We start from the raw sequence: 13069 nt of genomic DNA, 5'->3' as shown, positions 1-13069 counted from the left end.
CATATCCCAAGACAAGGGAGGCAAACAGTGTCTACACAAACCATCAGAAGGCCTCTGCACGACACTGGGCTATGAGCCAGATGTCCAGCTACAGGTGTTCCATTGACCTCACGGCACCACTCTTAGAGGCTATCATGGTGCACAGCAAGACAGCAACGGAGGCTGGAATGAAGTTCTAGCCTTTTCAGCAATGAGTTTCGCTTTTGTCTTGGATGCAAGGATAGTCGGACACTGATCTGCATACCATGAGGACAAGACGAGGCCTTCACAAGGGAACATCACACCGGCCCTACTTCCAGGATTATAGTGTGGGGTGACATAATTTACAGTGCGCCGAACCTTTCTAGTTTTTATTTCAGGTACACTTTTATCTCTGTGTCATGGAACCAGTACTATGGCCATGTCTCCACAGTGTCCAAGGAGCCATTTTCCAACAGAATAACACCAGGTTGCATGTTGCTTGGGCTACTCTGAGCAGCCTGCATTGCCTAAATATGCTACCATGGCCTGCAGTGACTCCGGACTTGTCTCCCATCGAGCACATCTGGGACGTCATTGGTTGTCAATTACAAAGGAATCTGGCAGTAGCAGATCTTGATGATTTCTGTGCCCAATTGCATTCAGCGTTGCAGAATATTTCACAGACAACCATCAGTATCCTCATAAGTGGCATATCAAGGCATGTAAGTGCATGTATTTCTGCTTGTGGAACTCATACTCAATACTGAATAAATCAAGATTATTTTGCTTAAATTTTTACAATTTGCATATCATTCACATGTATGCCAATCCTGTGAGTTCCATAATTCCTCAGCTTTTCCTTCTTGATTTTGCAATTTCAATGTAGAGGACTGTATTTACGCATATCTAAACTAACAGTTGGGTACGTTTGCAAATAGCAATACCTATCTTGTATGGATTCAGAAAATACTTTAGTTTAGGCTAAGTCCACATATGCGCTTGTAACTTCTCTTCTAAACTTCTCTGTTTCCACATGTCAAGTACTTTTGGGCCCCCTCAGGAGAAAATACTACTTTTGCACCAAAGGGATGCTCATGTTATGTAGACCCTGAAATCTTCTCTACCTGGGGCTCCTTGATGTTCAAATTTCATAAGTGAACGTAAAGATTTGTGGGAAGTAATCACTGCCATATACAAATTTGAAAACAGCAGGTAGCCATTGATATGGCTACCTGCTGTTTTCAGACCAGGCTGAATTTTTGTAAAGTTATTTTTATTTTTTTTCTTACTTGTCATCAGTTGCTTGTTCTCTTCTTTTTTTTCACATGTCAAGACCTGGTGCTTTAATCACCAGCACTAAAATATAGCAGTAGTGACCCTGGCAATCATAAATGAACACCTCCTGAGAAGTTCAGGTGAATAATTTGGAGAATAGAAAAGAGATGGCCATTTGGGCTCTTTCACACGAGCGGACGCCATGTGGGTAATCCGCTGCGTGAAAGAGAGCCAAGCCACGCTCTGGACAGCAGAGACCTGGAGCACTAACATGATTGATAATGCTCTGTGCCGCTCTGTGATCTTTTTACTACAAAATCACAGTGAGATAAAGTTGTCACTATGATTTTGTAGTAAAAAGATCACAGAGAGGCACGGAGCATTATCAGTCATGTTAGTGCTCCAGGTCTCTGCTGTCCAGAGCGCGGCTCGGCTCTCTTTCACGCAGCGGATTCCACGCACGGCATCCGCTCGTGTGAAAGAGCCCTTAAGCTCTCAACTTGATTATGTTGCCCTTAGCTTATAATAGCTATGTACTCTGCATTGCTAAATCTCCACAAAAGGAGAGGTTAAGATAAAAACTACTACTGATTACATGCAGTTTATATTGGGTATTTCCATAGAACCACTAGTGGAACACAAGGCATGAATATCAGCCCAGCAAATACATCGTAATCTGAGCTACATGACATTAAACACTTGAACTTTTAAAATCGAAATTTAAATGGATGCTCTGGCAAAGACAACGTTTTTGGCGACATACAACTGTAATTCTATTGTTTGCGCGAATATCCATTGACAATTTGACTACAAACAGAGCTAGCTAAAGTTCCTTGGGCATGATTTGCTTCTTAAGTAACATTTCATTAGTGACAGCGTGCAAGATATATGTGCCAGCTGGAGTGAAAATTACCTTGGACACTTGACAAAAACATAACCATGTTTTAGCAGAGATGGTGAGAGGAATCCTTAGCTCACACCACAGTTCAATGGGCATCAGTCTAGAACAGTATCCTATAGAAACTAATTTAACCCATTCAGCTGAGCTTAAAAACTTCTATAAATCAGAGAAGGCACACTACATGTGTTTGCATTCCTATCAAACACTCTGTCTTCCTATTACTTTCATTGATACTGAATAAATAGTTGGATGAACAGTAAAAAGTAAGCAAAAAAAATAAATAATTAAACGTCCTATCTTCATATTTTGAAATTCGTTTGCGATTCGTTTACTGGTAAACGCAGAATTGCGTTATGGATTCCGTTACCACGGACCATAACGCAATTCTATGATGGAATGCATTCATTCCATCATAATAGAAGTCTATGGGCTGCAAAACGGATCCGTCCCATTTCCGTTATGTAGGAGAGGATCCGCTTTGCAGCCCATAGACTTCTATTGTGACGGAATAAATAACAGAATGCCTCTAAAGGCATTCCGTTATGTATTCCGTCATAGAATTGCTTTATGGTCCGTATTAACGGAATCCATATCGCAATTCTGCTTTTAACAGTAAACGAATCACAAACGAATTTCATAAGCGGAAATTCGCTCATCTCTAATCTTGAGCTCCCAATTAGTGCCTCGCTTGTTTATGAGTTGAGAGCCGTTACATTGATTTCTATATAAGCAGGCCATGTGCACAGATTTCCTTGTCTCACTTCTTGCGTAACCCAGTTTAATATTTGTTTAAACCCTTTTATGATTTACTAAAGCTCATTAGAAAAGTCATATAGTATCATGTCTCAATTTAAATGAAATAAACTTGGATCAAAAGTTTCAACATTTATGTAAAATGTAGTATTTTCTCTGTGGAATTTTGAGATTCAGGGTCCTATATATAGGTAGTTTACTAAAACTGGAACTAAAATTACATGAAAAATGGTCCAGTCATAGTAGAAAACCATACTGTGATTACTATTTACTTTTCTAGTGAAAATAATGATCTGCAGCAGAGGCATACTTTAAGGGCCCTCAAACTTCACATAGAATTACTTTCTAAGACATACAGATTTGTTGGCCACCATTTCCCCAGAAGCTACTGCATCCTCTGCACCACTCATTGCCACTATGCACACCTAAGTCCTTTTGGGAATGCTATATGTATGTGTTGACTGCTATGATTGATCAAATGACAGCACAGCATAAATTACAAACCAAGAGGACATACTATCATCAATTGATAAATTCATTCATAATAATACATTACTTGGTCACTCCATTTTCTTGGTAGGTGGTTCTGTAGAAGCCCACCAGGGAGCCATTCAACTGTCCTGCAAATTGTAGTGTCAGACGGTAGGTATCATTCAGAAACTCATTGTTGCCATTGGGCTGCAGACTTTGGTCAGCTTCCACCACCACATACTCATGGCGTTTAAATTCAAAGCAATGTTTGATGGGGATCTCCTGGTTGTTTTGATCTCTCAGCCTGGGCTGCCCTACGATCTTGGTCTCCCTGATATGTAGCCACAGATGTGTACTTGGGCGAGCCAGCTTCAGCCAGATGGTTACAGTACCATCATATGTATCTTTATCCATTTCAGGTTGGAGCTCCAGGTCATAGTGCAGGGGGTTAATGTAACTTGGGAGTCTGAACTGACTCCAGTCCCCATTTTCATTGTTTTCAGCTGGGCAAGCTTCAGAGTTGGGTGGTGGTGGTGGTGATGATACAGTAGTGCTGGGCAAAGGTGGCTTGGTAACATCTCCATTGGTGCTTTTACATGGCTCTGGATAAGTAAGTCCAACTCCGAGCCCCACAGCCAGCCCAACAACCACCACCACCCCTATAATAGCAGCTACATGCTTTCCTTTCATGCAGTACTTTTTAGAACTCCCCTTCTCGTACATGCCCATATCTTCTAAATCGGTTCCCATATTGATGACAGTGAGCTGCTCTTATGTTCCCAGCTGCTAAGCCCAGGCTGGTGTGAGACTCTTTTCACTACTTGAAGCATACTTCTATCAGCTCCCCCTTCCTCCTCCTCCTCTCCCTTCCCCGCCTCTCCCAGGGCAGTGTAGCTGAAAATAACTGAGTTAATCAGCAATAGATGATGGAGAGATGTTACACAGAAAGCATCCTTAAAGTGAAGTCCTAAGGACACCTTGTCAATGAACTCTGCCCATGCTGCTGCAATTACCTGTCATTAATGCTGGAATGACTTCTCATGCAGTTTAGATTATTACCTCATTGATCTCCTTCTTGCATAGGTGAATTGAGACATGGTGAATAGTTTTCTTATTCTGGGTTTAAATGTAATGATTTTCCAACCAGAAATGTCAGATTGTAGGCTTAAAGGGGTTTTCCTGCCATTTATATTGATGACCTATTCTCAACATAGGTCATCAATACCTGATTGGTGGAGATCTGACACCCGGCACCCCGCCAATCAGCTGTTTGAACAGGAAGCAGCGCTCCCTTGCGACCACTACTTCCTGTTCATTACACTGCCTGTCATCTTAGAAGTTTCGACAGTGCAGTGTAATGACAAGCACTTGCTCCATTCACATGAATGGGGCAGGTACTTGTAATTACACTATGCCACTGCTTCAGAAGAGATGACGTGTAGTGTAATGAAGAGGAAGCAGCACTTGCAGGGAGCTCCACTTCCTCTTCAAACAGCTGATTGGCAGGGGTCCCAGGTGTCAGACCTCGGCAGATCAGATATTGATGACCTATCCTGAGGATAGGTTATCAATATAAATGACAAGAAAATCCCTTTAATCTATAAAATCTATAGTTTCAGCAAATTAGGGCTATTTGTATTATTAATAGTAATGAGTGGCAGGGGCAATATTCGAATTTGCGACATTTCGCGAATATTTGGTAGAATATTCGTCATATATTCGAGAATTCACGAATTCGAGATTATTTCCTTGATCGCGAAAAATCGGCAATGTAATATTCATGTAATGCGCTCTAAATACAGGTGTGGGTCACTATAGCTACATTTTTCAAGCTGCTAGAAGTTTCCTGAGACTGGAGAAAATGGTTGGCCCGGCAGAACATTACAATAGCTTTATATTCAGATAGAGTCATGTGCTACAGTATATTTGCGATTGCAAAATCGGCACCAATGATGCAAATATTTTGGCGCAATACGTGCAACTTCACATTTTAACAGGTGTGACTACTTATTAGTGATTGGTGCACTAAGTATTGTTGTGAACTTGTGACATCACAGCACTATGTATGTAGCATGTATGTATGAACAGCAGAACCTATCAGCTACACTATATCACTATCTAACCTACACTGACCAGGGACGTGCACAGACATTTTGAAGGGCAGGGGCTTAAAAAAAAAAAAAAGGGCACTTGACAAAAATCGAAAAAGTGTTTGTACCACAAAGCTTAGTTGCTTTCTAAAAGTCTTTCCTTGTTCTCCATAAATGTATAGATACAGTAATAATGCATATTCCTTTATTTTTTGTCAATTCTTTTTATTTATTTTTTTGTATATGCAAAAAGAAAAAGGTACATACAGATATGAAATCACAATGTGCAGTCCAATACAATTGAGGCGACTCAGAGTATGCAAATATCACGGTCCAATATCGGCAGAAAAGAACAGCCTGAAAGTTCACAGAATATCGGTATCGGCAATAAAAAAAATCAATAGCGGTCGATCCCTATTGCAAACATCAAATACACATTCTTAGTGCCCCCGGTAGATGACCCCCATTACTGCTCTCCCCCTTTCCCATAGTACCAAGCAATGCAAGCATAGCGTGTCCCAGTATAAAATGCCATTGTACAGAACCCCCCATATAACATATACCCCTATTTTGTGGCCTCAGTAGATGCCCCTATATAGTGCCCACTGGCCACTGCCCACCAATAATGTGCCACTGTACCAGCAAGAAGTGGCCCCACAGACTGCAGGGGTGATTCATGGGCCTGGGACCTGGGTTTGCACTGCAGGCAGCCTGGCAGCACATATCATACCCCCCCCCCCCCCCCCGGTACATTTTTCCCGCCACTACCAGCCTCCATGATGGCAGTGGCAGGCAGCACAAGTAGCCAAAAAGCAGGGGTGCTGGCCTTCTGGGCCATAAAGGCATGATTGTAAACTGAAGCATGGGTGTGCTGGGCAGTGGGTGGGTTTTGCAGGCAGGTAGAGCATCTCCTCTCCTATACACCCTCCCCCCTCCCTGTTTTTTCCCGCCAGCCGCCACTAATGGCCTACTACCTCCATGACAGTGAGTGTGGCAGGCTCAGTCAGCAGGCCAGGCAGCAGCACAGTAGCCAGAGCACAGAGCGGGGGGCGATCACAGACAGACACATCACACTCACACAGACAGTGACTCAGACCGACAGACAAGACAAACACAAGACAACAACCCAGTCACTCAGCACAAGCAAGCACACACAGGAGGAATTAAACTGGGTGAGCAGGGCAGGGCCGCAGGGCAGTGGTATGTCATCAATCATTTTCTTTTTCTTCACTCACCCACACTTGAATCCGGATTCCTGATGGGAGGGGCAGGCGGTGAGGCTCTGAGGCGGCTTGTCAGCAGGGGCAGGACGGGCGGGAGCACACACAGCCAGGCAGCTCTTCTTCTCTGCTCAGAAGACTGCCTGTGCGCGCCGCCCGTACCACGTGACTTGCCAGTGGGTCTGGTCTTGATAATTAACAAAGATTAATGCGCAGCGCACGTGACAGTGAGTGCCAGCATCTGCGCATTATGAAAAAAAAATAAAGTTCCAATAAAATAAAATTTCTGTAAGAGCGGAGGGCATTTAAGGGGCCGGTGATGAAAAGGGCAGGGGCTCAAGCCCCCTTTCATCCCTATGTGTGCACGTCCCTGACACTGACTATCTCCCACTAACTATCTGTATTATATTTATAAGCTAACTAACTAACTATCTAATGTAATGACACAGGAAAGCAGAAAGCACAGCAATAACACTGCTGTCTCTCTCAGATCTGCAAAATACTGCCTACAAGGGCTGCTGGGGAGGTTCTTATATAGTAAGGGGTAGGCAACTTTCCTATTGGTTGCTAGGATGTTGCTAAGCTCAGACAAAGACATTGCATCCTTCTCATTGGACCACAAACAAGAAGGGAGGATACTGTTGAAAAAAAAACTAGAATATTCTAAAGTACGAATACAGTCCTGATTAAAAGTTTAAGACCACTTGAAAAATGACAAAAAATCATATTTTACATTGTTGGATCTTAACCACTTCAGCCCCCCTACCTTAAACACCCTTAATGACCAGGCCACTTTTTACACTTCTGACCTACACTACTTTTACCGTTTATTGCTTGGTCATGCAACTTACCACCCAAATGAATTTTACCTCCTTTTCTTCTCACTAATAGAGCTTTCATTTGGTGGTATTTCATTGCTGCTGACATTTTTACTTTTTTTGTTAATCGAAATTTAACGATTTTTTTGCAAAAAAATGACATTTTTCACTTTCAGTTGTAAAATTTTGCAAAAGAAACGACATCCATTTATAAATTTTTCTCTAAATTTATTGTTCTACATGTATTTGATAAAAAAAAAAGGTTTGGGTAAAAAAAAAAAAATGGTTTGGGTAAAAGTTATAGCGTTTACAAACTATGGTACAAAAATGTGAATTTCCGCTTTTTGAAGCAGTTCTGACTTTCTGTCACGGACGGTGTACAGGAAACAAGACAATAATATAAACACTGACTCACTGGATCCACAACTAAGGAACAAAAGGGGAGACCCCTGCAAGAGACCTGCCGCTCTCCCTTATTGCTCAGCCTATGCGACCACCCCAAAGGTGGATGGGCGCATATCCACGTACCTCGACTATCTTACACCTGAAGACCCTACAATAGTGAGGGGACACGACCACCGGCTCCCTACACAGACACGGAGGGAGTCAGGGTCACCTGGATCCAGAAAACAGAAAATCATAAATACATAAACAGAACTTATCTTGCAGACGACTGTGGACTGGGAACAAGGAACAGCATGCACACACACTCCAGGAAGTTGTATAAGCCGCACACTACTGCATTCTGGGGAGGAACTTAAAGGGCAGTAATCAGTCCAACAGCATGACAGCTGAGATAGACTAACGAGATGAGAAACTAAACCAAAACAAAGAAATTCAAGGAGGAGGATCTGAAAGGCTCCTGTCAGAGCTTCTCAACTGTCTGGCTGTGACACTTTCTGAGCACCTATCATGTTTCCTGAGGTTCTACAATGCCCAGACAGTAGAAAAACCCCACAAATGACCCCATTTTGCAAAGTAGACACCCTAAGGTATTCGCTGATGGGCATAGTGAGTTCATAGAACTTTTTATTTTTTGTCACAAGTTAGCGGAAAATGATGATTTTTTATTTTTTTTTTATTTTTTTTTCTTACAAAGTCTCATATTCCACAAACTTGTGACAAAAAATAAAAACTTCCATGAACTCACTATGCCCATCACGAAATACCTTGGGGTGTCTTTTTTCCAAAATGGGGTCACTTGTGGGGTAGTTACTGCCCTGGCATTTTAGGGTCCCAAATGCGTGCGAAGTAGTTTGAAATCAAAATCTGTAAAAAATGGCCGGTGAAATCCGAAAGGTGCTCTTTGGAATGTGGGCCCCTTTGCCCACCTAGGCTGCAAAAAAGTGTCACACATGTGGTATTGCCGTACTCAGGAGAAGTTGGGCAATGTTTTTTGGGGTGTCATTTTACATATACCTATGCTGGGTGAGAGAAATATCTTGGCAAAAGACAACTTTTCCCATTTTTTTATACAAAGTTGGCATTTGACCAAGATATTTCTCTCACCCAGCATGGGTATATGTAAAAAGACACCCCAAAACACATTGCCCAACTTCTCCTGAGTACGGGGATACCAGATGTGTGACACTTTTTTGCAGCCTAGGTGGGCAAAGGGGCCCACATTCCAAAGAGCACCTTTCGGATTTCACCGGCCATTTTTTACAGATTTTTATTTCAAACCACTTCTCACGCATTCGGCCCCTAAAATGCCAGAGCAGTATAACTACCCCACAAGTGACCCCATTTTGGAAAGAAGACACACCCCAAGGTATTTCGTGATGGGCATAGTGAGTTCATGGAAGTTTTTATTTTTTGTCACAAGTTAGTGGAATATGAGACTTTGTAAGAAAAAAATAAAGAAAAAATCATCATTTTCCACTAACTTGTGACAAAAAATAAAAAATTCTAGGAACTCGCCATGCCCCTCACGGAATACCTTGGGGTGTCTTCTTTCCAAAATGGGGTCATTTGTGGGGTAGTTATACTGCCCTGGCATTCTAGGGGCCCTAATGTGTGGTAAGTAGGTAAATGACCTGTGAAATCCGAAACGTGCTCTTTGGAATGTGGGCCCCTTTGCCCACCTAGGCTGCAAAAAAGTGTCACACATGTGGTATTGCCGTACTCAGGAGAAGTTGGGCAATGTGTTTTGGGGTGTCTTTTTACATATACTCATGCTTGGTGAGAGAAATATCTTGGCAAAAGACAACTTTTCCCATTTTTTATACAAAGTTGGCATTTGACCAAGATATTTATCTCACCCAGCATGGGTATATGTAAAATGACACCCCAAAACACATTGCCCAACTTCTCCTGAGTACAGTGATACCAGATGTGTGACACTTTTTTGCAGCCTAGATGCGCAAAGGGGCCCACATTCCTTTTATGAGGGCATTTTTAGATATTTGGATCCCAGACTTCTTCTCACGCTTTAGGGCTCCTAAAATGCCAGAGCAGTATAAATACCCCACATGTGACCCCATTTTGGAAAGAAGACACCCCAAGGTATTCAATGAGGGGCATGGCGAGTTCATAGAAATTTTTCTTTTTTGGCACAAGTTAGCGGAAGTTGATTTTTTTTTTTTCTCACAAAGTCTCCCTTTCCGCTAACTTGGGACAAAAATTTCAATCTTTAATGGACTCAATATGCCCCTCAGCGAATACCTTGGGGTGTCTTCTTTCCGAAATGGGGTCACATGTGGGGTATTTATACTGCCCTGGCATTCTAGGGGCCTAAAGCGTGAGAAGAAGTCTGGAATATAAATGTCTAAAAATTTTTACGCATTTGGATTCCGTGAGGGGTATGGGGAGTTCATGTGAGATTTTATTTTTTGACACAAGTTAGTGGAATATGAGACTTTGTAAGAAAAAAATAAAATAATTTCCGCTAACTTGGGCCAAAAAAATGTCTGAATGGAGCCTTACAGGGGGGTGATCAATGACAGGAGGGTGATCAATGACAGGGGGGTGATCAGGGAGTCTATATGGGGTGATCACCCCCCTGTCATTGATCACCCCCCTATAAGGCTCCATTCAGATGTCCGTATGTGTTTTGCGGATCCGATCCATGTATCCGTGGATCCGTAAAAAACATACGGACATCTGAATGGAGCCTGCGCCAGAAAAATTTATGCCTGTGCCCCTCCCCTGTGCAAGGCCTGTCAGTTCTCTGTCTGACATACTGTTAGATCAAATAAATAAATAGGAAATTAATACACGCCAAAAAGAACTTAAAAATTTCTCACTTCACCACACAACGGCTAATAAGCCCTTTTTTCTTTTTCCACACTAATACACGGCAAAAAAAGGCTATAATTTTCTCAATTCATCATACAACGGCTAATAAGCCCCCCTCCCCCCCCCCCCCCCAAAACACGCCAAAAAGGGCTTTAGAATATATAACTGCGGCCGTGAACGGCAAATGCAACACGCCAGACCTGCAGGGTATAGCGACAGTGAGGTCACGGTATGGGCAAATCGAGGGTTACTCACTTTTCTGAGGAGAACCCTGGGCAGGCATAGAGAGGCAGACACTAGTTCCTCTGGGGCACACTCTGTAGATAGGGACCAGGCCTGATGGTATGTGAGGTGCCCTGGGTGTTGTAGGTGTTTTGAGTGCCTTAGGTAAGGTCCCTTTAAGTTTCGTGACGCCAGTGCCTGTAACGGTGGCACACCGATTTATAGGAGTAGTAAATGAGTACACAGTTGGTGAACTAAACGTTGCTTTACTTGGTGGAAAAACAGTCCAACTTTGTACAGACAGTTACAGTTGATAAAGATGATGCAGTCCCTTGAACAATACTCCACAAGCAGGTTTTCTTTCAATAATGGCAGGTATTAATCATGCAAGATACTTGGAAGGCAAACAGTTAATGCTTTGCAGTGCAATGCTGCTCTATCCCCTTCAGCTATTCTAGCTGGCTGGATCCCAAGGCCCGGATGCCTAATTGCTGGCTTTAATCCTTGGCATATAAATCCTTCCTCCAGTATTGACCCTTGCTCTTTACTTTATAGTACTTCTGCCCATCAGGTTACTTATCTGAACTTGTATTATCCTTGCTTGGTAGGGAAGCTGCAGGTTTCTCCCAGGAGGTACATTCCTACTACTGGGGTAATCTTCTGAGCTAACTGAGGCTCACTTGATCTACAGGCAGGCTAGAAATCTTCACTAGCCTCCTGGTCGTAGCTAGCAGCCGGGGCTATCAAGCTGCATGTCAGGAGGAGGCCCTCAGCATATCTCTGGGTGGTGCCTTCTCACTTCTGTCTCCACAGACTCCTGACTATGATCCAACTCCTCCCTGTCTGGGCCTGGACATTTATACTAGGGGCTCCCTATCTCCCTCTAGTGTCTAGGATGCCTAACTACACCCTAATAGGCCTGCTATGCATACTACAGGGGAAACATTGCATGTAAAAACACATAGAAAAATACATTAAATGCATAGACAAATATAATATTTCTGTCCCTTGTGAGCAGGAGTAACACGTCACCCAATTGACCCTTGTGTAGTGCCCACGCCTACCTAGTGGGACACTACACAAATAATGCCTTTTTTTTGCCACTAATAGAAACATAGAAACATAGAATGTGTCGGCAGATAAGAACCATTTGGCCCATCTAGTCTGCCCAATATACTGAACACTATGAATAGCCCCTGGCCCTATCTTATATGAAGGATGGCCTTATGCCTATCCCATGCATGCTTAAACCCCTTCACTGTATTTGCAGCTACCACTTCTGCAGGAAGGCTATTCCATGCATCCACTACTCTCTCAGTAAAGTAATACTTCCTGATATTACTTTTAAACCTTTGCCCCTCTAATTTAAAACTATGTCCTCTTGTAGCAGTTTTTCTTCTTTTAAATATTCTCTCCTCTTTTACCTTGTTGATTCCCTTTATGTATTTAAAAGTTTCCATCATATCCCCTCTGTCTCTTCTTTCTTCCAAGCTATACATGTTAAGGTCCTTTAATCTTTCCTGGTACGTTTTATCCTGCAATCCATGTACCAGTTTAGTAGCTCTTCTCTGAACTCTCTCCAAAGTATCAATATCCTTCTGGAGATATGGTCTCCAGTACTGAGCACAATACTCCAAATGAGGTCTCACTAGTGCTCTGTAGAGCGGCATGAGCACCTCCCTCTTTCTACTAGTAATGCCTCTCCCTATACACCCAAGCATTCTGCTAGCATTTCCTGCTGCTCTATGACATTGTCTGCCTACCTTTCAGTCTTCTGAAATAATGATCCCTAAATCCCTTTCCTCAGATACTGAGGTTAGGACTGTATCACTGATTTTATATTCTGCTCTTGGGTTTTTACGCCCCAGGTGCATTATCTTGCACTTATCCACATTAAATTTTAGTTGCCAGATTTTTGACCATTCCTCTAGTTTTCCTAAATCCTTTTCCATTTGGTGTATCCCTCCAGGAACATCAACCCTGTTACAAATCTTTGTGTCATCAGCAAAAAGACACACCTTACCATCGAGGCCTTCTGCAATTTCTCTGATAAAGATATTAAACAAGATGGGTCCCAGAACAGATCCCTGAGATACCCCACTGGTAACAAGACCTTGGTCT

The 13069-nt window shown here is 42.6% G+C and overlaps 1 protein-coding gene across 1 annotated transcript in view; it reads right to left on the bottom strand.

The window, feature by feature from the left end:
• Positions 1-4148, bottom strand: part of LOC120989922 (glutamyl aminopeptidase) — a 66619-nt gene extending 62471 nt beyond the window's left edge. Inside the window, exon 1 of the mRNA XM_040418373.1 lies at positions 3447-4148. Coding sequence (XP_040274307.1) covers positions 3447-4111 — 665 coding nt within the window. The 5' untranslated portion in view covers positions 4112-4148. The remainder of the gene's footprint in view (positions 1-3446) is intronic.
• Positions 4149-13069: the final 8921 nt, after the last annotated feature.

Source organism: Bufo bufo, chromosome 2 (genome assembly GCF_905171765.1).
Source record: "Bufo bufo chromosome 2, aBufBuf1.1, whole genome shotgun sequence".
NCBI classification, from domain to species: domain Eukaryota; kingdom Metazoa; phylum Chordata; class Amphibia; order Anura; family Bufonidae; genus Bufo; species Bufo bufo.
The sequence above is the reverse complement of the archived record's forward strand: the minus strand, read 5'-3'. Positions and strand labels throughout refer to the sequence as shown.